General features: G+C 34.5%; 2 protein-coding genes across 11 annotated transcripts in view; one reads left to right on the top strand and one right to left on the bottom strand.

Moving 5' to 3' along the window:
- Ccdc66 (coiled-coil domain containing 66) lies at nucleotides 1-25,446 on the top strand. Of its 4 annotated transcripts, none has more exons than XM_047531456.1 (19): nucleotides 1-80; nucleotides 1,963-2,027; nucleotides 2,694-2,719; nucleotides 10,026-10,167; nucleotides 10,252-10,470; nucleotides 12,022-12,187; nucleotides 12,383-12,486; nucleotides 14,297-14,415; nucleotides 15,967-16,095; nucleotides 16,468-16,718; nucleotides 17,021-17,105; nucleotides 18,360-18,521; nucleotides 19,560-19,704; nucleotides 20,333-20,464; nucleotides 22,630-23,102; nucleotides 23,539-23,579; nucleotides 23,963-24,222; nucleotides 24,341-24,453; nucleotides 25,174-25,446. In XM_047531456.1, the coding sequence occupies exons 1-19, from the start codon at nucleotides 70-72 to the stop codon at nucleotides 25,258-25,260; spliced, it is 2,730 nt and encodes a 909-aa protein (XP_047387412.1). In that variant the 5' UTR covers nucleotides 1-69; the 3' UTR covers nucleotides 25,261-25,446. The 4 variants fall into 4 exon arrangements, with proteins under 4 accessions (XP_047387412.1, XP_047387411.1, XP_047387413.1 ...); XM_047531457.1 differs by adding an exon at nucleotides 4,788-5,015 and having other exon boundaries at nucleotides 30-80; nucleotides 10,026-10,470; XM_047531455.1 differs by having other exon boundaries at nucleotides 10,026-10,470.
- Nucleotides 24,635-27,111, bottom strand: part of Tasor (transcription activation suppressor) — a 53,053-nt gene continuing 50,576 nt past the window's right edge. For 5 of the 7 annotated variants that reach the window (XM_047531448.1, XM_047531450.1, XM_047531454.1 and 2 more), the window contains one exon: nucleotides 24,635-26,763. In XM_047531448.1, the coding sequence (XP_047387404.1) occupies nucleotides 26,255-26,763 (509 nt within the window). In that variant the 3' untranslated portion in view covers nucleotides 24,635-26,254. Of the gene's footprint in view, nucleotides 27,041-27,111 lie in introns of all 7 variants that reach the window. The other 2 variants (XM_047531452.1, XM_047531453.1) reach the window with 1 other exon arrangement.

Raw genomic sequence — 27,111 nt, 5'->3', positions numbered from 1 at the left:
TTGAGCGGCAGCAGCAACCGTCGTACACAAGGGGCTCGTGCGGCCTGGTCTGGAGCGGGTCGTCAGGCCATGAACTTGGGGTAAGCCGAGGCGTGGGAAGTGGTGGTCCGCGAAGAAGTGGGAGGCTGGATTAGCCCTCGGAGTCTTTCCCCGAGAACCTACGGGAACGTCGCCGCCTGCAGTGGCAGAGCCTAGCTCTTTGAGGTAGAGAGGTGCAAAGGGGATCGGTCGGCCTCTACGACCCCGCGGACCTCACTCCTCACTTCATAACTCACTTCATAACATTGGAACTGCCGGTGACCTCGTTTCCTGCCCTTCCATTGATTTCAGGTTGGGGAGGGAAGGAGGGAACAGATGGAGAGAGAAGGCTTAGAGACATTCCGGAGAGAGATTCTGACCCACGCCTCTGGTTCTCCGTCAGCTTGCCTTTGGAGTCTTGCAGAATAGTGGCGTTTGGGGTTAATTTAATGTCCTCCAGGCGAGGAACCAAGAGGCTTTTCAAGGAATTGTTTGTTATCTTACCATTGCCTGGCACGTAACTGGTGCTCACTGAGGAGTGAGTTGTTGGATAATTTAAAAAGTGTAGTGGTTTTCATTGCTGGGAAGTTTAATGTTTCAGGAAGATAAACAGCAAACGATTCCGGGGGCTGGGGTTGTGGCTCAGTGGTAGAACGCTTGCCTGGCGTGTGCGAGGCCCTGGGTTCAATCTTCAGTACCGTATGTAAATAAATAAACGACCATTGACAACTAAAAATATGTATTAAAAAAAAGCAAACGACTGCATGTCGTTTAGCAAATGAATTAAGTTCTAGAATCTGGGGATTTAGAAATAAATAAGACCGTCTGCCTGTGAAGGAGTTTACTGTGCAGTGCAGAACAAATACTTTCTAATTTCATTCAAGGTCCTCTTCCCCGTCTCCACCGCCCCGGGGAGCGGGAAGTTTCACCAACGTAAACATGAACTGTTAATAACTCTAACAGGGAAACTTACAACCTACTTCTTCCAATATTTTGTCTTTAATAAGTAAGTTAATTTGATTTCCCCCACTTGAACCACATCGCAGATTTTCGCTTTTTTTTATTTTTTATTTTTTTGCGGTGCTGGGGATCGAACCCAGAGCTTTGTGATTGCAAGGCAAACACTCTACCGACTGAACTATCTCCCCAGCCCGATTTTCGAATTTCTAATCAGACATCCCAACTTCTGTCTCTAATTACTGGATTTAATTTTATCTCTTGGAATTCACTTTTGCCCTTGTTAATGTGCATTAGTGCTTTTGTTTCTGTTTTGTTTTCTCTTCCTAAGACAATAATGAACTTGTGAAGTTCATTATGAATGAATAATGAAGGGACTACATTTTTGTTTTCAGATTTTTTAATTTAGTAACTTAACAAATGTGCACATTTTGTTAGCAGTGCCTACTGTTACTTTATGCTCATGATTTTAACATGCCACATACATAGCAAAGTTCTTTGTAGATTTGTGATAGTAACAAAAGAGTCACTAAAGGTGTATTGTTTGAAATATTCAAAATAAAGTGGAACTCCATGCTCAAGCAGTTACTAACCTTTGTGGCATTGTTATAGTCATTTTAGGGTGCTCCAGCACTCCACAGAATGTGTTAAACATGAGCTTGCCAGGAAAGTAATAGATGGTAGCTAAGGAGTTCTGGTAACAACATTTTTTTCAGCCAAGAGTTACTGAATTAATTTATTGCTTACCAATAACAAATAAGATTTCAGGTTAAAGATAACAAATTCTTGTATTATTGAGAAATCTCAAAAAAATTCTCCCTGTACATTTCTCTTGCATAGAAAAATATTTTAAAAGACTACCTGGGATTGTACAAGATTTTCATATAAATTCAACGACACAGGTTTACTTTTAAGGTTCAAATGAACATTTCTGGCTATTAAAATATTTCCACTTCTTAAAAATGACAACTTTCTTTTATGTTGCAGAGATGGTTTAAAGCTTGAGACTGAATTACTGGATGGAAAAACCAAGCTAATATTATCTCCATATGGTATGCTGTGTTCCTAGAAATCTATCTAAAATGTTAACTTTTAAATTCCTAAATTAAATTTATAGTAGTTTATCAGACTTTTTGCTTATAATACAGTGATATTTAAATGATACTTTGGAAAAACTGATCAACTGCTTCAAATTTACTTTTAGCCAAGTGTAGTCAGATTACATCAGTGCTTACTACTGTCATTATTTAGATTCACAAAAGTTAATGATTAATATATTTCATGTTATATTTATGTTCTTTGTATTTGCATGTAGCAAATATTTTTATTGCCTAATGAATAATATAGGTGAAATTTAAGTAATTTGTATTCATTGCATGTAAAAAAGGTGTTGCTTGAGAAAATTAAATTTATAGTAAGATATAGTTACTAAAGTCATTTTTAGTATTAGTTTTTAAAGTCGGTAATTTGGTGGTTTCCTTCACCCCCAATCTGTTTATAGTTTTACCTTGAAAAGGTAACTGAAATAAACAAAAATGAAATAGAAATAAATACTTGAACCACATTGTAAGAGTTGCATCACTCAGGCAGGCTTTAAAGTTAATACTTTTGGGGGTGATATTTCTATCTTAACATCTTAAACAATACTAATTAAAATTTTATAACTGCCTTTGCATGTTTTTGGTTGATAGTTTAGTAATTTTTTTTTTCTTTTTTAGAACATAAATCAAAATTTTCTGTGAAGGTAAGCTAAATGACTTTGACCTACTTTCAAGTGCAAAATAAAGTTTTCTTTTCAATGGTTTGAAAATAATTCCTGGGAAATGTCAAAGTGTTCTTAGTGGTTTGGAAGGATGGCATAAAGTTATGAAGTTATTGTTCCTTTGTTTTCAGGGTGGTCCTTTCATGGAAATGAACTCCCCCACCCCAAGTTTAAAAGTTCAGTAGAATTCTCTTCTCTAGGTCAGTGCTATCTCATAAAGCTTTCTGCAATATGGAAATGTTACAAAGTGAGTTCTAGCTCATATGGTGGCCACTAACCATGTGTAGATTGAGCATTTGAAATGTGACTTGTATAACAGAGGGACAGCATTTCTAATTTTATTTAATTTTAAGTTAAATTTAGTAGCTACTTCACTAAACAGCGTCATTCCAGAGATATTTAAAAATAGATATTCAAACTTCAAAACAAAATCTTTGTCTTTTCATACTCAAATTCCATTTGTCCATACAAGAAAAAATTTGAATCACAAATTTTTATATCTCTTTTAAAAGATTAGATACAAACTTAATAGTGATCTTTCTTTCAAATTATTTTCCTTCATCATGAACCCACTGTGCCTCTTCCTACAGAATACATACCACTTTGAAAAATTTTTTTCCCCCTATTGCTGCTACTTCCTTGTTTTTCTGTTTTTAGATAAACATTGGCAGGTATTTCTCCTCTTCCATAATTTACTGTTGCCCTTTTTTCCCCTTTACCTTTGCAGTTTCATAAAGCTTTAGCTTATTTGTGGATAGAACCCAGTTTGGATGATGTGGCAGTTTTCCCTACAACTCTGAACTCTTTATGGCTCTGTTATTTCTTTCAGGTTTAATCAAGGCGAAGTTTCTTCAGTACACAGCAGATAAATCATTTGATAAATAGGTGATTCCACAGGCTACATATAACCAGTTTTTCTATACATGCATGTATTAGTCTGCCCCTTTTCTATGGTTTCATTTTCTGATGGGTCAGTTATTTGTGTCAATTGTGTTTTGAAAATATTAAATGGAAAATTCCAGAAATAATTCATAAGTTTTTAGAATGTGCACCATTTTGAACAGTGTGATGAAATCTCACTGTCTTGTGTGGGGTATGAATCATCCCTTTGTCCAGCGTATCCATGCCTACTATTTAGTAGTCTTCTTGGTTATGATATTAACTATTGAGGTATCCTGATGCTTATACAGGGGATTTGATCTTATTTGCAGTTTCAGTTAGCCACTGGGAGTCTGAGAATGTTTCACCTATGGATAATGGGGACTACTGCGTAGTATTTAATTATATACCTTGTGTACTCCTTTAACCACAATTACATATGGTCTATTTCCTGTCTGTTCCCTTATAAAATATTGCAAGTAACTACTTTTGTTTGAGTCACATTAACAAATATAGTGGCTTTTTTCAAGCTCCTAGATATGAAAAGTTACTTGTAATGATTGATTTCTCTCTTCCCCAAGCCTCTGTTCCCTTTCACATGTCCCTACTTCCTATTGATGTCCTTAGATTTGCTATAGTTGCCACATTTGTAAAGACATTTAATTGTATTTTTAACCAATTCAATGTCTGTAAATCCCCTTTTAAGCCTATAATAAAGTTACTAGTCTTGGACTTTTAATAAAATCATTACAAAATTCTGTCAGTTGTCTAGGGGTATTTTAGGGTTTTGTTTTGTTTGTTTTTAATGAATAATGTGTTCTCATTTGTTGTTTATCTTAATTTAAGTACTGTCTTAAATTGGGTTCCTCCCTGTTGACACAACTCTTCTATATTGGTTGTTTTCAAGGAGATTCTCTTTCCCATAGTTAGAGGTTGCAGCTATCCTCTTCCTTCCTATTTTGCTCTTCACGGAGACACACATCAGACTCAGTAGTACTTGTCTTTTTTGTTTGTTTTTTTAAATTCCCCAAGTGTTAAAGTTCTACAGATATATGTTGCATTTTCTTTTCTGTAAGTTATTCATGAGTGCTTTCTGCATAGTGTTTTTCTTCTACTGAGGTAAACTGAGTTACTATAACACCTAGTTTTCTGTTTTCCCCATTCCTCATAGGTTGAATTACTGTCATCTCCAGTGTGTTCTTTAAACACAGCTGAACTATATGTCATCATCATCAAGTGTAACACGTGTGGTCAGAGTGCTTTCCTAATTCTAGCAAATTCTCTCCTGCATTTTTCTTTAATCTTCAGTAATGAATATGATGATGAATATGATGGTTACCAGCCTAATTTCTTATGCTTATTGGAAGAGAAATAAAAGAACTAGCAATGATACAGTGTTGTAAGTAATTTATAAAAATAATGGTCCCTAAAACTCTTAAAGTGTTCTCAAAAACATGAAAAAGTTTTTTGACCACATGTGGTCATACACACCTATAGTCTCAGCTACTGGGGAGGCTGAGGTAGGAGGATTGCTAGAGCCCACAAGTTCAAGACCAGCCTGAGCAACGTAGGACTTTATGTTCCTCTAAACAAAGAAAAAAAATTTTGTGGATATTTCCACATGGGAGAAATATACATATATACTTAAGAGTTTGTATAACAGTGTGAGATACCATGTTCTGTATTTTAAAATGCTACTTTTCTTGGATTCCTTGTGTCAGATCCTGACCTCATTATAAACTGTGAAGTCATCCAGTAATAAATGAATGCATTGGACATTGTCTTTATAATATGAAAAATACTGATGAAATTAAAGTAGGTAAAGCAATATGCTATATAAAAATGTTTTATGACATAAAGGCTTGTTTGAGCAATTAGAATGCATCTCGTCTGGTAAACACTTTGGAAATTATTTTGGCTAGGTTGCCTTTTCTTATTTAGTAACCCACATGTAATTGAATATTTGGGAGTTCATAATGTTTTGTTACTTCCCTTCATTGTTCCTGTTAGCTGTAAACTACAAATAATGTTCATAATTGAGCTTAATATATACTAATCACATGCCAGGTCATTACTTTTTTTATATATATATAAGTATTTTTAGAGGGTTTTTTTCTGTATATTATTTCTGATGTAACCAGAATGTGGCAAAATAATTCTAGTTAAATTAGTAGATTTTCATTTACCAGATATTTACTATAAATTTGAATGTAGGACTCCATTCTTGGCTTTATTTGTTCTCAGACTGAGAGAAAAAAAAAAAAAAAAAAACAACTTTGTGGGCTGGGGTTGTGGCTCAGTGGTAGAGTGCTTGCCTAGCTTGTGTGAGGCACTGGGTTCCATTCTCAGCCCCTCATATAAATAAAGATTCATCTATAACTAAAATATATATATATATATATTTTTTTAAAGTCCTTATTTTCTAGAATGAGTATCAGTCAGTAAAATAACTGTATAATAAAAGTAGAATAAAGCCATGCTATAGTAGTATGAAAAGGAGAAAACATTGGAAAGAGCAGTGCTTTCTAGTTTGGGGAAACCAGGGAATGCCTCATAAATGAGTTGACACTGTAATTAGAACTGAAAAGATGAGGGAGAATTTGTAGTTCAAGAAGTTGGGAATGTATTCCAAGCTTAAAGAAAATAGCAAGCAGAGTACCAAGTTACAAAGCACAAGTAAAATGCGGTGAACAGTATTTACCTCTGGGAAACGTAGAACGTAAAGTTTAATGGAGTTATAGTCACGAAGAGTCTGAATGGATGCGCAAGGACTTTGGTTGGCATGAAGGAAGCTTTTAAAGGATTTTTGATGAGGGGACTAGATGAGATCTAATTTGTGTTTTTAGGACAGGACTTCAGGCAGTTCTATGAAGGACAGATTATCATTATCAATTAACAGGAAGACCAGTTAATTATCAGTCCAGGGAGAGTTGGATAAGGCCCTGAACTTGTACAGTAGTTAAAAGATGAAAAAAAAAAAGAGGATTTCAAAATATGTTAAGAAAATATGCTTTATTTAGCAGTTTGATTGAGATAAAACTGTTTAGAGAACCAAAATGTTCAACTATTACCCAGAAAATGCTCATGTGTCAAAAGAAGGGCAAGGTAAATAGAAGCTGTGGTACTTTGAGACTGAGGTGGTATGATTCAGCTATCTAGGCTAGATGTAGTCTACTGATAATTTGACCCACACAGTGATTTTTTTTTCCTAAAAACTAGAATGATTTGCCAGTGCCTAAAAATTTAATGTATAATCTAGCATTCTTGATTCTCCAGGAATAATGATGGTCTCACAACTAGACTCAGATTCATGTTTGACTGTATAGACAGGTTCTGAGTGGTTGGCTCTCTCCTCTAGTGCTCTTCAGTTCTTCCCAGCTCCACTCTAGTCTAATTCATGATAGGCATTTGAGTTGGTTACACTAAAATATCTGCAGGGATAAAAGGGTAAAAATGCATTTTAGATTGATATATTGTTATCAAAAAACATAAGGCCAGGAATAAACATGATGAGTTGAGGTGAAGTAGATAATAAAGAGATCTTGTGGCTGATTCAGCAGGTACAGTTTGAAAAGTAGGGTGAGATGAGATTAGCCAATTCGTTAGCATGTTTGTATACTGTGAAATTTCTTGAAAGACAAGGGAAATTTGGATATGATAAATCAGATGAAAACTCTTATGGCATCTAATTGACTCTTTGACAGCAAGGATCTCGTTTTACTCAGTTTTATATCAACAACACTTTTTTCATAGTGTGAGCACATGAAAAAACATTTGACTCATTATTTCAGGTTAGTTGGATTTACAGAAATGTATAGTGGATTAAATGGAGGATAGAGGAGATAGGTAGAATGTAATCTAGTAGAGGTGACAAAAATCTAAACATAAGCTTGTCATCATGTAAATGATGAGAAAAAGATACTTGGAAGAAGAAACAGTGTTTGCTGATAAGATAAAGAAGACCCTGTAGGAAGAGGGTCAAAGGTGACTCCATGGTTAATGGCCTGAGATTAGAAAAACAATGCCATAGAAATGGAATATTTTTGGGAAAGGGAGTTAATTTAGGGGTAAGAGATAAAGAATTCAGTGGGGCAAATGATATAGTTGAATGTATTCAAGCAAAATGTATTGAACACTTATTCTCTTTCACCTGTTCTAGGTACTGGGGATAAAGGAGTAAATAAAACAGACAAGTCTCTGCCCTGTGGAGTTTACATTAGGAAGGTGTGAGATGTACAGACTCGGAGCAAAATATTTCTAGACAAAAATGTTATGGGGTAAAAACAGGAATACCAGTTAGAAGGCTTTATAGTAATTCAGGTGAGAATTGGAGCAGAATAACAAGAGGGTTGTTGAGGTGGTCAGATTCAGGATATATTTTGAAGATGCAACAATACAGTGTTTGATCACAATTTAAATGTGGCTTATGTTAGAGGAGTTGAGTATGCAAACATAAGTAACAGATGGCAAAGTAACAGATAGGGAGGAAGTTATTTAGGGGCAAAAGGCAAATGAGTCCGGTTTTGGACATGCTAATTTTGAATGTCTATTAGAGAAACCCAGTGGAAGTGTTGGATAGGTTATCTAGAACCTCGAGTTAAGGGAGCAGAACGTGTAAGGATACAAACTTGGAGTCATCAACATGGATAATATTTAGAGTCAGAAAAGTAAATAAAATGACCAGTTAAATGAAGGAGCAGGATTGACCCCATGGGCACTTGAACTTTAAGAGTTCTGTGAGAAGAGAAACTAGTAAAGACTAACAAGGAGCAGTGACATAAGTCTGAAGAACCAAGGTTACAGAGTCCTGAAAAATGAAGAAAAGGTTTCAAAATGGAAAGAATAATCATCTACATCAAATACAGCTCATAGGTCAAGTAAAATGAGGATTTGAGAATGCAATGTAGAAGTTATTAGTGACTTTAAGGAGTTTTGGTGGTGTGGTGTGATGTGGGTGAAAGCCTGACTGAAATGGGTTTATAGGAGATGAAAGAGAAAATGGGATCAAGAATTTAATTGCTTACTGCAGCTCCAGGCTTTTTTTTTTTTTTTTTTTTTTGAGACAGGGTATTGCCATGTTGCCCAAGCTGGACTAGAACTTGAAATCCTCCAGTCTCAGCCTCCTGAGTAGCTGGAATTACACATGTGTGCCACCACGCCTGGCAAGAGTTTTTTTAAGATGGTAAAATAATAGCATGCTAGTTGTGATGTAGCAGAAAAGAAAAAGTCATGCTTCCGAAGACAGTTAAGAATTGCTAGAGAGAAATCCTTAAGAAAAAGAGAAGTTATGGGATTGTGTACAACAAGAGGATAAGTAGTTTGTATGGGTACAGATGCTGCTAAAGATTTGGTGATCAAACAAAGTTTTCTTCTGAATACTTCTGTAAGTTTCTGGTGAAATATTAAACAAGATCTTCACCTAAGAATGAGGATGAGAAAGAAAATGTTTGGGTTGAATAATTACTGAGAGAGAGAGGAAATATATGACTGCCAGGCAGTATTAAGAACTCATTTGATATTCTTGGTTATGAGTTTAAGATGAAACCAATAAGCATGACTGTTGTTTTTCTGTTTATGCAGTTACAGAGTAGGTAAAGGGTTGGATTTCACTGGAATTAGGATCTGCTAAATGTGCGTGACAGCAGAGCAAAGAGTAAAGAATGGAAAACATAATTTGAGTTGATTTGTGGAATTTAGCATTGTTAAAGAAGGAAATGAGAGCAAGAGGGAGGAGGTAGAATTGACAGATTGTAGATCCCTGCACAGTTAAAGAATTTTTGGAACTGGGATATGGGAAGAAGAGAATTGGGGAAAAATAGGAGGTGGTAGTCCTTAACCAATACTTGAAATTGAGATTAAGGGGGATTTGCAGTTTTGGGTAGTTCCCTGGTCAGTGTTAGATGGGATTCGTGGAAGTGAGGAATTGTGATAGCTTGGAGAATAGCAGTATAGGAACAGAGTTTGAGGAAATGAAAAGGATATTAGAATAATATGGATATGAAAGCACCACTAATTAAGACAGGAGTTGTATTAGAGTGTTGACCAACAAGCTAAAATAGGTCAAGAAATAAGGGCTAGTGACCTGTGGATCTATAGATGGCATGCAAAGAAAAATAGTATGGGTGGTATAATTTAATAACATGAAATCCAAAGCTGGAGTAGAATGGAGATGTAACAAATAAAAGTTCACCTCTATTCTTCATTATCCAGAAATAATAATTTCTAGTTATTGATGAAACTTTCAGGTGAAGATTTGCAATGTTAAAAACTAATTCCTTATGGCTTTGTCATTTAACTAAATAGTAAAATGAAAAGTTTAGAGGATTCATTTATTGCAGATCATGTAAATAAAGTTAACTGTTGATTTTCCAAAGACAGTTAAAAAAATAAGCTTCTGGTGTTTTAACAGATGGGAAATAAGACCAAGATTGCAAAATGCCCTTTAAGAACAAAACAAACTGGACATATTATAAAATCACAAAATACTTGTATTGGGAGTGGAAAACTTTTCCAGAAGAAGACAGTTGGTTCGGGAACTTCACAGGCAACAGGTGAAAAATATAGAATGATACTTTCACCCACTAAGGATTTATGTAAGCAGTATGCAGATAAAGACTATCTTTCTTCCCTAAAAGAGAATCCACCTGCAACTCCTAATATACAGAAGACTAGAAACACCATAAATATATCTCTAGTAGACAAACAGAAGTCTCAGAAGAAGCACATCACAGTTGAAAACATGAACAGTGGTTTGGTGTGTCTAACACAAGACCAACTACAACAGATTTTGATGAGTGTAAACCAAGGAAATGGATCTGTTTCCCTGACTGAGAATGGAAAGGAGGAAGAAACAAGTAAGATTTTTCTTGAATTTTTACTGATTATTTTCTCAACATTTGCTTCAGAATTTCACTAATTGGTTGTTATGTAAGCTCCTCTTGAATTCAAATTTAACATGTACCATCTTAATTATTCTTTTACAGAACTTTAATATGCAAAATTACTTTGATAATTATGCTATGTTTTAAAGTTAATATTCAAAATATTGTTCATGTGCACCGTAGCCTTAAGACACTAGTTTCTGTGAACCCCAGAAAAGATGTTAAATTAAAAAAAAAAACAACTTTTGTACTTATTTTAGAATTTATGAGACTTCACTTACATTTAAAATAACTATATAAAATAGTTTAAAACAAAACCCTGTATGATATTTCTAGTGAAAATGAAAGGAACTTTAAGTGTGAAGGTTTGACTTTGAGTTGTTGCTAAAAAACATTGCTTTCCCTGGCCCCTTTATTTGCTCTTCATGTCCCTTAGTTCATGCCAAGGATTGGCAGTACTGTTTTTTAACCAGTGTAAAACACAGACTTAAAATGAATACTGGAGTGTTACAAGCCCCGTTTCACAAGTCAGGGTGTTGTGTTTGTTATGTTTTTAAGTTTTTTTTTTTGGCGGTGCTGGGGATTGAAGCCAGGGCCTTGTGCATGCAAGGCAAGCACTCTACCGACTGAGCTATCTCCCCAGCCCATGTTATGTTCTTAAAGCCTTCTAATTTCAGCTTTGAGCTAAGAATTGTGACTATGAAGGTAATAGAAATACCATTAAAATTTAATCAGGCAATAATGAGATAAATAAAATTAGCAATACTCGTGGATAAGACATCACAACTAGTTTGGAGACCACACAACTCCTGTACACTTGTATGACACTCATGGTGGAGTCATTTACCTTCTCTTGGTCTAGATTATTTGTAAGATGAGGGAACCCGATTGTGTCTTTAAGGCTAAAATTCTAGCTCAGTAGCCACTTAATAGGCATCAGACATATCAACAAAGTTAAAAGCATATTTTACCTAATCGCGTAATGGCTTGCCTCTTAGGTATGCTTTCTCTTCACTGGAAGAACTAGCACATTCAGGAGGAATTTTTCAGCCAAGATATAACCCTTCCATAAAACCTTTTGTTATTAGCTATTGTAGCTGAGCCATAGAGACGATCATTCATGAAAAAGTTTTCTGCTGATTTTACAGCTAAATAAGAAAAATAAGTTCAGAGTAATGAATTTTAATTGCATTTATTCCCTTTTAGGTTACAATTTTATGTTGTTTCTATTATTTGTGAAAGTATGTTTACAGGAGAAAGCAGAGATTTATTTTTCTTTTTTTGCTCACTTGTTTTCCTATTTGATACAAAAAGTTCTATGGCCTTGGCCATGAATAAGCCATTTCATCTCTGGGCCTCAGTATCCCTGTTTTGGATAGATACCCATCTCAAAGATTGTTGTGAGTTAAGTTAAATAATGTAAAAACTGTTTTGTTTTCTAACTGGGTAGCAGTATGCCAGGATAAGGTATTGCACTAACTCTAATTTAGTGATAATTTTAAAACATGCATTTTGACTTCCTAGGTCAGGAGAGTCTGCATTTGAACAATATTCCCAATCAGCCAGAGGACAAGAACATTATGGGTTTACTCCAAAAATATGAGGCTTTTTCATCTATTCCAGATAAAAATAAATATGTCTTAAATAAAAATCAGGAAGCATCTAAACAATATGAGCGGAAAATTGCCATGTATGTAACTCATATCTACTGTTATGGGATCATCTTGGGAATATGGTTTTGCTTTACTTCCAAGTGAAATATTTACCCTGAAAACTTAGAGCTATTTAAAAGCTTATTGCCTTATTTTTATGGAGCCAGTCATGTAAAAACCTATAATGATGTCTCTCGGTTTTGTTTTTTATTTTTTGTTATGTATTACATTAGAGAGAATGAATGGAAACCAGCCGATATATTCAGTACTCTGGGGGAAAGAGAACGTGATAGAAGTTTGTTAGAAGCAAAAAAAGCCCAGTGGAGGAAAGAATTAGGTAATTTTTGTACTTTTTATTGTAGGTTTGTTGGCCTATGAAATATAGAGTGAGGTTGAAGTATATCTTTTAGTATATTATCAAAAATCTTGCTTTGGGGTTGGGGTTGTGGCTCAGTGGTAGAATACTTGCCTAGCATGTGTGGAGCACTGGGTTTGATTCTCAGCACCACATAAAAATAAATAAAATAAAGGTCCATTGACAACTGAAATAAAATTAAAAATATAAAAATCTCGTTTTATAACATTTCACATCTAGAGTAGTTTTCTACAAATGCAAAAGAAACTATGGTTTCACATGGCTTTAAGTTGTGTCTTTTCATTTGGTACTTTGTGGTGTGCACCAAATCATTAATGTCACTAGTATTCCTTTCATAGCCCTGGTAGCTCAAGAAAAGATTTCTAAACTTTCATAATTTTTGAGTATAGAAGTTCTATGGATTTACAGATGGTTTTATTTTAAAAGCTGTTAAAAATTCGATGTTTAAAATAATCAACATTCTATCCAAGAATAATCAATGATATCAAACAATTTATTATAGATAGAAACAAGCTTATTGCTTTCTGTCAGCCTGAGAATCTAGTAACAAAAAATTTATAATTTGTTATGAAATTCTGCTAATTACTAAGAAATACCCATTACTACTTAGACTTAACTTTGGGTCCAGGTATTACAATTTGGCTTAATAGTTGGACTCCTTAGAAATAACTGTACTAAAGATATGAGATAAGCTACACCATCACTCAACTGGGAAATCTTGTGAGACAGTTACTAATAGTTAAGTAATTTAGCAAAAAAAAAAAAACAGAAAAAGACAAATAGGGAAGAATTCATGTTGAAAAGTAGGGTAACAAATGGCCGAAGAAATTTGTGATAGCAGGATCAGAAGGTTTGGAGGTCTGTGTGTTTATATCAAAATTTTGCCTTTAAATGTGTTCAGGCTGGGCATGGGGAACACACCTGTAATTCCAGCAGTTCAGGAGTTGAGGCAGGAGAATTGTCAGTTGGAGACCCGCTTGGGTAACTTAGACCCTGTCTCAAAATAAAAAATAAAGAGGGCTAAGGTGTAGTTCAGTTGTAGAGTACCCCTGGGTTAAACTCCCAACACCACAGAAATAAATATATAAATAATTCTCTTTTAACACATTTAACTTACTAAATTACAATACCAAATTTCTGAAGTAAGATGGAATTACTGGAAGTAACTGAAGTGTTTTATGCTTAATTATCATCTTAAATAATTCACTTTTTTTTAACCTGATACTGTTTTAGAAAAGAGAATTTCTCTTTTTTAAATCATAAGAAATTATGAGAAATAATGACTAACATATTTACTTTGTGCCATATCCTAAACCAAAATAAGAACTAAGGTTTAGAGATGGTAACAGCAGTTTGCCAATAGTCACATAACTAGGACGTGGTTGAGCTTGAAGTTGACCCTAGGATTTCCTACCTTCAGAGTTCTAGCTTTTAATTCTCATGGTGATAACTGAATGAATGATACAGGAAAGTAGAACCTCAGAACACTTAACATAAAATAAGTTATTCTGAAAAAACGTTCCATGTCAATAAATGTGGCAAAAAAAAAAAGAGACAGTCTTATATCCATTTGTGCCATTTAAGTTTGGTTCTGATTAAAAGTTTTATTTCACATCCCTTGTGAGTTAATCTCTTACCTAAAAAAAAAAAAAAGATTTTTTTTTTTTATTAAATCTGTGTTGGAATCTGCAGTTTTAAGGTCATCATTTGTTTACATGATTCTTTTTTTACAGTTTTTATACATTTTTTAAAACAAGGACATTATTTACAGATGAACAGGTTGCTTTAAAGAAGAAAGAAAAAGAAGCCTCTGAAAAATGGAATAATTCTTGGAAAAAATCTGAAAGTGATAAAATATGGGAAAAGCTTCCAATTCTAGACCAGTCTACGGTGAGAATATAAAAATCAAGCATTTCATTTGAATATTTTAAAACATCTTTATTGCAATTTTTAAAATGCTAAGCAGTGTTTATATAATAAAAATTGTTTTTAAAACTCTTTTAAGGGAAAAAAATAACTTACTTGTTATGTAGTGTTTTAGGATAATAGTTTAGTAAATTATGACCTGAACTAGTTTCCTACTGTTTGCATTCTGTAAATTGTCTTGCTATGTTAGTTGGTGAGTGTAGAGGCCTTAGGCACCTCCTTTAGGCTCCTATAAAAGAGCACTGCAATTTTTTAAATGGCTCAAAAATCTACCACTATCCAAGTGATATCCACTATCAGCTTATCAAATCAGTTAAAAAAGTGTTTACATATCAAAGATGAGTGTATACCAGATATCCTTCCCATAGTGCTTTTGTGATCTTTAAATTTTATCTATATTTAATTTTAGATAAAAAGCACCATTGTTTTTCTTTTATTTTTTCCTTCTGCTGGCTCTTCTTTCAGTCAGTTTCCTTGTCAGGTTTTGGTGGTCCAGGCTGATGGGCCCTCGTTACTTAGAGCTAGTCAGATTTTAGATTAAACCCTTTAGTGCTTGATTTCAGTATAAATGGTTTTCCTTAGAGGAGTGATTCTAAGTTCTCCTTACTTTTAATTACAGATTAACTTTTACTGAGTGTATTACAGAGCTCCTTAAAAAGTAATTTACCATTTCTTTTTTACTTAAATAATCCCTTCTTCCTTGTGAACATTTATCTTTTAAGAAATATATTCTGAAAATAATGCAGTAACCTAAAAGGGTTGTTCTGATGGTAGAAATGTTTAGCACTGTGGCCTAATTGACTAAATGTCTTGTAGATCAGTGCTGACTGGCCTACATATTTTGATATATGGTGATAATTTGACATTAGCAAAAAGAAACCTGAATTGCATTTTTCTATTATCCCAAGTTACTTTTGACTTACTATTAGATGTCTATAAATTAGTCTTGATAGAAGTAATTTTGGAAAATCCTATAGTTCTGGGTTATAAATATTTTAGGTGTGTGAAGTTTTGAAGTTGATTTATATAGATAAAAGTACAGGTTGAGCATCTTCTATCTGAAAATCCAAAATTTGAAGTGTTTCAACTTCTAAAACCTTTTGAGTACCACTTCAAAGCCACAAGGGACAATTCTACTCTGACTTCATGTGACAGGTCACAAAATGAAGGTGCACTAAAAAATATCCTATAAAATGACCTTCAGACTGTATACGGTGTATATGAGAGTTAATTTTGTGATGTGGATTGGGTCCCATCTCTTAAGTTCTCTCATATACAAAAATTCCCAAATCTGAAACACTTCTGGTAGCATTTGAGATATTCAATATGTGTCATTAAAAGCAGAAACTAAAACTAACTTTCCACGAAGTTGGTAAGGATCAGTTGTTGACAAAAACAAAATCTTAGCAAGAAATGCTTACTAGATTAAATTGTATAAATCAGTTTGGCAAATTTGTTGTAATAAAAGTAGTCAGAAGAGAGAATTGAACTTTAGTTGGTTTGATGATTGTTTAGGAAACAGTGCTGCTGGAGCATCCTTTTGGTGCTGTGAAACAAGAACAGAGAAAATGGATTGAAGAGTTGAATAAACAAGCTGAAGATGACCAGGAAAGGAAAACAGAGGAAAAAATTACATTTTCTAAGGTAACTTAAGAGTTTTATGGCTATAAAGAAAAAATTAATTTGTCATTAATCATATTAACTTACAAGCATCCTGACACTACTTGAATAAGACCAGAGTATCCAAATTCTACATTTGCCCAAGTGAACCCGTGTTCATTGAATGCATCTAGAGTGATTTCACATAGCTTCTTATAAATTTCTTAATTCTTTGACTTTCTCATATTTAATTACCAAGGTAGTTCTTTAAATTTATAAGGAATCAAAACAATATGATTTTGTTACTTTTTGTAACAAAAAGTTTAGTAGTGATTTTTAGAAATCACGTTTGGATGTCAGGATTTTGTGTTGGAATAACTGGGAAAATTCTCAGCAGTTCTTATCTGTCACAATTAGGGTGAGGAACATGACAGATGGGCATTGCATTTTGATTCACTAAAGAGTCATCCTGGTTCTCGGTGTCACCTGTCCTCTTGGTCAACACACAAACAACCAGAATACTTCTGTGTCTCTCCTGATGCTCAGGAGCTGGCTGATATCAATAGTGTTTATATACCTACAACTGGAAGCCAGGTTGAACCTGCAGAAGAGGAAGACATAGCAAGACCTGTTAGGGATGTGGCTGAGGCAAACAATCAGAAAACAAAGTAAGTTCATTGTTTAGAATTTATTTATTTATTTATTTTTATGTGGTGCTGGGGATTGAACCCAGTGCCTCACACACACTAGGCGAGTACTCTACCACCAAGCCATAACCCCACCCTCAAATATTGATTTTTAAGAAAATGTGTTTTAATAAAACTAATAATGTCTTAATTGGTTTCAGGCTTGCTTTTTTTTTTTTTTTTTTAAATAGACATGGTTAGTATATGTATCCCAAGCAAAAATGATGTAGCTTGTTGAAACTAGTTTTTGGAATTCTGAATAGCTTATGCATGTATCTTGTCAGCTTCCTTCGTTCTATGACTGCTCTCTTGGACCCAGCACAGATTGAGGAACGAGACAGACGGCGACAAAAACAATTAGAACATCAGGTATTGTGTTGCAAAATACCATTGTTTGCTTTAATAGGTAGTAGAATGGCCAACATACACCTAAGTAGATGGAAACCAAAATTCTGGTATAAACTTAGAGTACAGGTCCTGATCCAACCTGCAATGAATCTTGTCTCTACCTCAACTGGCATTAAGTTGTAGAGTTAAGCTTATGCTGAAAATCAGTCATACTACAGCCAGGTGCCTGCCTTGGAGTAGAGAAGGCCTTTAGTATGTAAGCTGTATATATGAATTTTTATTGTCTTGGGTTAGTATTGGATATTTTTTCAATTTATTTCCCCAGAGTTCTGTTCAAGCTGAGATTGTTTCTTTGAAAGGGAACAATATGGGCAATTGAAGTAATATTATGATTAAGAAACCTGTTAGATAACGTAAGAGGCTAAGATTAAAATTCTTCCACTTTTCTCCCACGTGCAGAAGCTAGAGAGGAAAAAGGAAAAGAAAGTTGTGTGGGTGGGGGCCATGAAAAATCAAAGGGAGATCAGTAGAGGGAAAGGGACCAAAGGGAGGGAGGGTGCAGTGGTATTGGCCAAATTATATTGTTATAATGTTTGCATGTACAAATATGCAACAACATATTTGCATATGTAACTACATCATCATGTTCAACTATATGCACCAATAAAAAAAGTGAAGGAAAATGTGAAAACAAAATTCTTCCAGTTTTAGTCTAATAAAAGGAATTCAGTGTCTGAATAATTTATTTTATCCTGAAATCAGAACTTTTTTTCAATTTGTTTAGTTTGTTTTTTGAGATGGTGTCTTGCTTTCTGGCTTAGAATTCCTGGGTTTAAGTTGATTCTCCTGCCACAGCCTCCTGACTAATTGGGACTGTAGGTGCCACACCTTTGATATTTGAATGATTTGGTGTAGTTGATCTTATTCTTACTTGGTTCACAATTTATATACCCTCTGCCATTTACCATGCAGTATATTCAATACTGAGATTATTTCTTCAGTTTTTCTCTTTTCTTCTAATAGTGCTCTTGGGAATGAAGAAAAAGTGCATAGAGCTTGACTGGACAAGTGGAAGATGAGAGAAATACATTACAAATTTGACCTTTAACTTGACTTACATATATTTTTCTCTGTATACAGTACAAATGTTACAAATTTGACATTTAACTTGACTTATATTTTCTGTATACAGTACTGATAAAATTTATAGTTACCAAAGTACATGATTTATGAATTTTTATTCATGGCAGTGATTTTATGTGATTTTATGACTAGAAAGCAATCACTGCTCAGGTAGAAGAGAAGCGCAGGAAGAAGCAGCTGGAAGAAGAGCAAAGAAAGAAGGAAGAAGAAGAAGAAGAGCGTCGCTTAGCACGGGAAAGAGAAGAGATGCAGAAACAGTATGAAGAAGACATACTTAAGCAAAAACAAAAAGAAGTACATATTTATATTTAAACTCTTCACATTTTAGAATAAAAAGGTTTTTTTAAGAGGAAAATGACAGAATCTGAACATTAGTGTGTATTTTTAAAGTGTGGAGACAGTTTTGAATGAAGGAAAAAAGGGAGAACCTTTATTTCATACAATATACTTCTCAAATACTGTACTGCTTTGGCTTTTTCTTTCTGCTGAGGAGGTCAAGATAGTTAATATAGCATAAAGCTAAATTTAATTCATGTGCTTTTGATTTCTGAGGATTATTACATGAATAATTCTAGGTATGAAAGAAATAATTGACCTTTCTATCCATATCACTTGTAAACATATGCATATTTTGCAGTGATTGGCTGGGACTGAAGACAGGATTCCTGTGTTTAGTAAGAGCCTTTTAAAAAAGAGCAGATATCTGGTTGGCTAGGAGAACCCCTCTATTAAGTGACTGAGACAAAGTAGGTAGGGGATGGTATTGAGTGCCACATATGTATGAGCTGACCTGACAAAGAGTAGATCATACAGTGACATTTGGTTGTTAAAGATTTTAAGGAGAACACAGTCTACGTTTTCCTGTCTTTTTCCACTTGGCACCTTTCACTCTAAAGTTGGCTAGTAAGGTTCTGAAATCATTAGCTTGAACAGGCTGAGGCAGCTACCCCCATATGATAACTATATATATATATATGTCTACACACACACACATGCATGAGAAAAAATATTTGCTTTACTCTAGCTATAAACACTGTTTCACCTTTTAGCATTCATTCTTAATCTTAATAGAACTATAAAATTTGACTATCAGTTTTAAAAACTTTGAAAACCTGAAATGGGTGAAAAGTTTTTATATAGGTGATTATTATATTTATTTAATATAGTTATAGAACATTAAAATATACGCTCAAAAAAGGGCAGGAACTTTGCCCTATTGACTCTTCTAGTGTCTAGATCAGTACCTGACACTTATAAAAAGCTTAGGAAATATTGAGAGAATAGTTAAGTTTTTACAAGTTTGATAATTAAAGAATTTTATGTTATTAATAGGAAATCATGACTCTCAAGACAAATGAGCTATTCCAAACAATGCAGAGAGCACAGGAGCTGGCACAGAGACTAAAACAAGAACAGAGAATCCGAGAATTAGCTCAAAAGGGACATGACACTTCTAGATTGATGAAAAATCTCGGTGGTAAGTGATTAATCAGAATTTTACTTATATTTTTGAAGATGATTTTAAGTACTTGACTGTTAACTATGTATGTTTAAGGGAATTTCAGCTCTTAATCTAACTTTATAAATAGAAATGCTTATTTGGAAATTAAAAGTAGAACTAAAGTAAAGATAATTTTTTAGTACCTTTCACATACCTCCTCCCCTCCCACCTTTCCTCTTGCAATACTGGGATCAAACCCGTAGCCTAGTGCTTGTTAGGCACACACTGTGCCACTGACTGGATCACTGACCCTTCACATTTTCTTCTGTTGTTTACAGTAATGCTGTGACAGAGATCAAATGTGTACTTTGAACCCATTTTTACAAAGAAAACAACTGATTTTCCTAAATTCATTTAAGGATAAGAATACAAGTAACTCTTTGTAAGAAAATTTAAGCTAGTCTTTCTAATTTTTATTGTATTCTGACGTAAGCTAAGTTTTGTGTTTAGTTACTGCTGTGCTATACATAATTCCGTTTGTTATTGGTGCTGGAGATTGAATCCAATGGTAAGAGCATTGAGCTTTTTCTCCAGCCCCCTGTACATAAAAATTTCTTAATATCTTTTAAGTGTCATTTTAAGATAATTTCTTTCTTTGTGCCAGTTGATACAATACAAATGGACTATAATGCATCCATTAACATTTCAAATTCAAGACATGACTCTGATGAAGCCAATGATAAAATGAACACATGTATCAATTCAACTTCTAAGAAGGATACTGGTGTGCAGACAGGTATACAGAAATTTTCATTTGTCTTAATATTTACTTAATGTCACAAAGCAATTATCAGTAATTTCCACTTAGTTTTAAAACTTGAAATCTTTTTAAGAAAGGGATCTCTTTAATATTTTATGATAGCTTTGAGATAGTCACATACCATAAAATTTATCCCTTTATGAGTGTTTTCTAGTATTTATAGTTGTGTAGCCAGCATCACAATCAATTTTAGAACCTTTTCCTGACTGAAACCTGGTAACCCATTAATTCTCATAACCCATTTCCCCTCTCTTTCAGTTAACATTGTCTTGGATTATTGCCTGTTCTGGACATTTCATGTAATTGGAATCATACCATATATGGTCTTTTGTTGATTGGCTTCTGACTTGGCCTAATCCTTTAAGGTTCATCAGTGTTCCTTTTTATTGCTGAATGTCATCCCATTGTGTGGAAATAGATTTTGCTTATTCAAGATTTGATGGACACTTGGGTTCTTTACATTTTTTCTTATGTGTATGCTGTTATGAACACTCTCAAGTTTTTTGTTTGTTTTTTCCAGTACTGGGGATTGACCCTAGGGAAACTTTACCACTGAGTTAGATGTCCAGTCCTTTGCAAAGTTACTGAGGATGGCCCTGAACTTGTGATCCACCAGCATAAGCCTCCCAAGTTGCTGGGCTTACAGATATGTGCTACTGTGACAAGTTCATGTTCAAGTTTTTGTGTGGTCACAAAAACTTTCAGTTCAGTTCTCTTGGGAAAGAATAGAAATTACTGAGTTATGTGGTAACTCATGTTCGGCATTTTAAAAAACTACCTAACTGTCCTCCAAAGCAACTACACCATGTTAGGGTCTCACCAGTGATGTATGAAGGTTCCTATTTTCTCTATATACTACCTACCACTTCACAACCATTAAAATGTTATTTTATGTGATTTTGATTTGTATTTCCCCAGTGATTGATACTGAACATATTTTCATGTGCTGGTAGTAATGAGGTAATATGGCAGTATCCATGCTGGTTAATTCTAGCTCTCCATGCTCATTATGAATCCCTTTCAAACCTCTCCGTTTTTAAAATCATTTTTTTTTTTTTAATGGTGTCTCAATATCTTGCCCAGTCTGGTCTTGGAACTCTTAGACTCAAGTAATCCTCTTGCTTCAGCCTTCTCAGTAAGTGGGACTAATAGGCACATGCTACTTTAAAAAAAAATTTTCTAGAGGGGGCTGGGGAAATAGCTCAGTTGGTAGAGTGCTTGCCTTGTAAGCACAAGGCCCTGGGTTCAATCCCCAGTACCCAAAAAGAAAAAAAAAAAAAATTTCTAGGAAGCCATTTTACTAGTTTTACGAGGTAGCAGTGGATTTTCCTGTCACTACTGGTGGTCCCTGCAGATCCTGTAGTAACTAAAGAGACAGAAACCAACTTGGCTGTTCACTTAGCTAGAATAATCTACTTTGGAGTTGGGATAACCTCAAACCCAAAATGTCTTAAGGAAATTCTTGTAGTACTATTTACCATCAATTACTTTTGGACCCTACTTTAATATACCAGATTAAGCACATCATGTGAAGTGGATGATTTTATGTTGTCATGGGTGTGACTGGTGCCACTAAACGCATACTTATGGTTAAAATGGAGATTTTAGAGAAACTGGGACCATTGCGCACTATTTGAGGAATGTTAAAAAAAAAAAAAAAAGTGTTCTTCAAAAACTTACAAATAGAATTACCATCCAGCAATTGTACTTCCGGGCGTACACCAAAAAACCCCTCTCAGGTGTTAAGACATTGAATGTGTGTTCATAGCAGCATTATTCACCTTTCACCAAAAGGTTCACAGCAGCCCAACTGTGTATGCACAAAATGAACCAAATGAAGTCGTACAGTGAATATAGCATTAAGAACACGCCACAACATGGATGAACTTTGAGGACTTTAAGTGCATAAGTCAGTCATAAAATAAGTAACTATTTATATAAGGTATCTAGAAGTCGATTTTTAGAAACAGTAGTAGAATGGTGGTCGCAAGTGCAGGGGTGGTAATGTTCAATTTGCTGTTCAATGAGTGTATGTAGACTTTCACTTTTGAAAATTAAGGTTTTAAGGGGAAGAAATGAGTAAAGTGGTGAATTTTGGTATGTGTATTTTGTCATAATTTTAATTAAAGACATTTTTTTAGATGACTTAACTACAGGTATATTCACCAATGCAGAATCATACAGTGAATATGTAAAGGAGAGGGAAGTCACAAATTGTTCATCTCCTGAGATTGCTGCAGAACTTAATGGACAATTTAAGACAGACAAGCAAGAATTAAGTAAGGAAAAAGCCAACTTGGAAAAAGAAAACAGTTTGTATAAGTGTAATGAGTTTATAAGACCAGACAAACAAAAAAAACACAAGAGATGTCCTAGAAGACCTGAATGGAATATAAATAAGCCTCTCAAAAGGTATGTTCCAGCATCAGAGAAGTATCCCATACAGCTTCAAAGACAGAGAGAAGAAAAAAAGGTAAGAAGACAGATGGAACTGCTTCATTTGGTAGAGAGAAATAATCCTGAACACCTCTCTCAAAATAGAGGCACATCATCAGAAGTTTATTCCTCTCAACAAGAAACGGAATCACAGAGCAGGTGGCATCTAGTCAAAAAGGTAAAGCTTTTCTGTTGTAAAACAGTTCCCCAAAGGCATGTTTTGACAAGGCTGTTTGTCTGTATGTTAGGGGTCATCAGACTATATAGCCTGTGGAAAAGTCCACTGTGCTGCCAGTTTTTGTAAATAAGTTTTACAGGAACAATGGTCATGCTTATTCTTTTATGAACCATCACTGGCTTTATGCTAGAGTAGTTGCACCAAAGACCACATGGCCCAAAGAGCTGAAAATATTTGCTGCCTAGCCCTTAAGAGAAGTTTACACTCAACTTCTATAGATGAATTCACACGCCCATTGAAAACCCTGGCTTATATAAAAGTAGCCAGTTTGGGAAATTTGAAATTGTTGACTGGAAAAAAAAAAACCAAATCTATGACATTGTCCAGTATCTGTTGTTCATATATTCTCCATTAAAAGTGTCATGTATCCTTTCAGGAAGAAGAACCTATGAAAATTCATTCATTGAACAAGGAAAGGTATGTGGATTATTTCAATGCCTATTTGATCCTTTCTGAGACAAAAAGGGGGTACAAAACATTAGGCACATGTGTATATATGAAGATTTAAGGAGTAAGGATGGCATTTTAGGTGGACTGGGTCTATGCAGGTATGTGTGTGACAGTTCTTTAGTAAGCAGAGTTTTGATTTTCATCAGTGGACCAGGATTGAAGAGGAGAATAGCTAGTTTAAAGTTGTCTTGGAATGGGACTCTAGTAGATGCTAGATGGCAAGGATATTATGGCAAATTCTCTAGAGAGAAACAGGAGGCCAGCAGTGATCCCTCCACCTTCTACTAGCATACAAATATCAAGCTTATTCTATTGCCCTGTTTCAGTTTGTAACTATTTTTTAAAAACAGGTTTCAATCATCACCAGTTCCAGCAGTGAAAAATAGAACTCAACAAACTCAGACTAATACGTTACACTTACCACTAAAAAACAGTAGCTATGAAAGAGAGAATCTGATCTCCAGAAGTGGTCAAACAGAATTATCATCAGGGATGTCTGAACCATCCCATTTTATTCCCTACGTTCGAACAAATGAGATCTATTACCTTGATCCAGATGCACCATTGTCTAGGCCTTCAACCCAGGAGCCTCAATACCAAAATTCTCAGGGTAGGTATGATCAGGGTGAATCCCCTTCATTCTAATTTAATTCCTGAACTTATAGTGTTCCCAGCATATATAGTGTAGCATGGATGTGATTTTGTAAATTTTATCTTGCTTCATTCAGATTGTGACCATGTGTCTGACCACCATGTCAAGGATCCACTTCTTAATCCTAACTTATTGAAAAATAGGGATCGACAGCAAGCAATCCTTAAGGGACTTTCAGAACTAAGACAGGTATGAGCTTTTTCACCAAGTCCAGATGCTACTGCTCAAGGGTGGGGAGCCCTGTGTAGCTGATTTAGGCAACTGATTTACATACCATTTTAAGAAATTATTGCTGGTCCTGCAGAAACAGAAAATAGGATCTGCTTTCAGATAGTAATATATTCAATCATTTTCCAATATGAAATCATTAAACAGTTCTTAAGACAATTTTATTGAATAAAAAACATACATTTAAACAGTAAGACAAAACAAATTATGCTTTGATCAACGCAAAATGAATGTATAGGAATGTATTGGCAATTTAAAACATTGATGGCTGAGAATAATTCAGTGTGAAATTACATGTATAACCTTTCTCCCAGACCAGTTCTCCATCTTGTTCTTATAACTTACTTTTAAACCCATCCCTGGGGCTTTGCTCCCTACATTTCAAGTGCTGTGAAGGGGTAGTACTGAGGTCACTAAGAAAAGGAACATGTGAGGGTGGGTCTCATGCCCATTTTAAGAGCACTTGAGGGAAAGGATTTAGAAAAATCATCCCTATTTTTTTTTTTTGCTAACTACTACTACATAATATCCAAATGAAAAAAAGACTAACAATTATTACTGGGGATGAGGGAGATATCAAGCTTAAGCTATGGCCAAGTAAATACATAGTTTTCCAAGTAAATATAACAGGAGTTTTCAAAGCCGGCTACACACCTTACTAATGTATCAATGTGATTTCAGGGCCTTCTCCAGAAGCAAAAGGAGTTGGAAACTAATCTCATGCCTTTAGCTGCAAATCAAGAAGAGAATTTTAGTTCTTCGTTTTAAACAAATGTGCTCATTGCTCACTGTATTTTTCAAGTACCCTATTTTTCAAATGATTGTTAGAAACCTGTACATTATGTAGTAAAATGCTGGGTTTAAAAAAAAAATATATATATATATACATATATATACACACAATAAAAGCATACACTGTTTTGTAAAAGATCAGTAAAAAAAATCTTTACTGCTGTTAACAGTCTGGGTGTTTTAAGTCCTATAAAACTTTTACTTACCTTAATAGTCTGGAGTTCCTGACCTGTAAATGTTCTTCCATGGCTTTTTATGTACCTTTATTTAAAAGTTCTCCTGCGGTACCAGAAGACTTAAAACATTTTTAGACTTTTTACTAAAATAACCCAGTTTAGGCTTCTGTGGAAGTCTGTTTCTCTAAATCCTGACATTTATTGTAGAAACTGCTGCAATTTTCAAAAATGTACAAGTTAGCATTAGTAAGGAGACCACAGATAAATTTAAAACCCCTTATCTAACTAACCTATTACCACCATATCTATCTCTTTAAATCCACTAGATTTAAAAAAGCTGGTTGATATATAAGTCCTTTTATGTACATAAGTATTAACTAAAGCTACACATTTTGAGGTACTGATATTTAACTGTGAAAAACGCTATACAAAAGCTCTTCAAAATAATTTATCATCTGACATTATTTCTCTTTGCCATCCTTCTATAAACATCTAATTTTACATATAAAACTGACTTCAATATGAAGCCCAAGTACAAAAGAATGTAAAACTTAAAAGTGCCAACATGAGAATTCAAATACAATATGTTAGAAATATATATTTATTTCAATTTTCAGATGCTTCAACTGTTACAGGCCATCATGATTTAAATAAGAGGAAAAACATTTCAGAAAGGATAAGAAACCTTTTGCTTAGAGAAAGAAATATAAATTGTTAATAAATTGTTAATTCACTTAAACAGAAAAAAGTTCACAACAACCTATTTTTTTAAAAAAGTTACTGCATTTCTCTCTTCAATCATTTTTTCCCCAATTTACTGGAGATGGAGGTTTATCTCTATCCAAGCTTTGAGTATAAGCAGATAAAAAGTCATTTTCATTTTCTTGACACTGACTTGATGAAAGGGCATATGGTGTCCCCAAAAATGTCTGATGAGTGAGAACATTAAAATGACTAAACTGATGGGACATATTTAATTGACTCTGGTGAACCTGAAAGTTGCTATATGAATCTTGTTCTGCTGAATTGCTGTTCTCTCCTTCAGAGCATACTATATCATCAACAGAAGTGCTCTCTTCAGAATCAATTTGGTAAGTCTTATCTTCTAATAAACTTTTTTGCACGTCAAGAGATGACTGCAACTCAATTTGAATATTCTTTTTTTGATCTGTTCCACTGGATCCTTTGGTCTCTTTCGCCAATATTTCTGAATGAAAATTGCTGCATACTTCTATATGTGAGATTTCATCCCCTGAATCCAGAGACATATCCTCTTCATCCTTTTCATCGTTTTCTAAAAGAGCTACATTTAAAAAACAAAAAGTCCTCCTCTATTGAAATACACAATTTGTTTAAGTTTTAAAATTATACACTACTCACACAATATAACGCGTCAGGGTCTGCAAGTCCACAATCCCTTAAAGCTTGGTCTTCTGCCACAAGTTCACTTAGTCACAACACTCACACTAGGTGTGAATGTCCAGATAATCCGATGCTAAAAGCTTCTGCGAAATGTGTTCACGTTTAATGTTGGGAAATCCCAACTCCCAGCTCCAAAGGGGTTAATGTCAAAACAGCATCTAAAGTTATACGGTAATTCAGTATTTGACAAAACAAATATAAAATAAAACTTCTGACATCTAGCTTCACT

The sequence above is a fragment of the Sciurus carolinensis genome, chromosome 17 (assembly GCF_902686445.1).
Source record: "Sciurus carolinensis chromosome 17, mSciCar1.2, whole genome shotgun sequence".
Classification (NCBI taxonomy): domain Eukaryota; kingdom Metazoa; phylum Chordata; class Mammalia; order Rodentia; family Sciuridae; genus Sciurus; species Sciurus carolinensis.
This window is presented reverse-complemented; position numbering and strand designations above follow the sequence as displayed.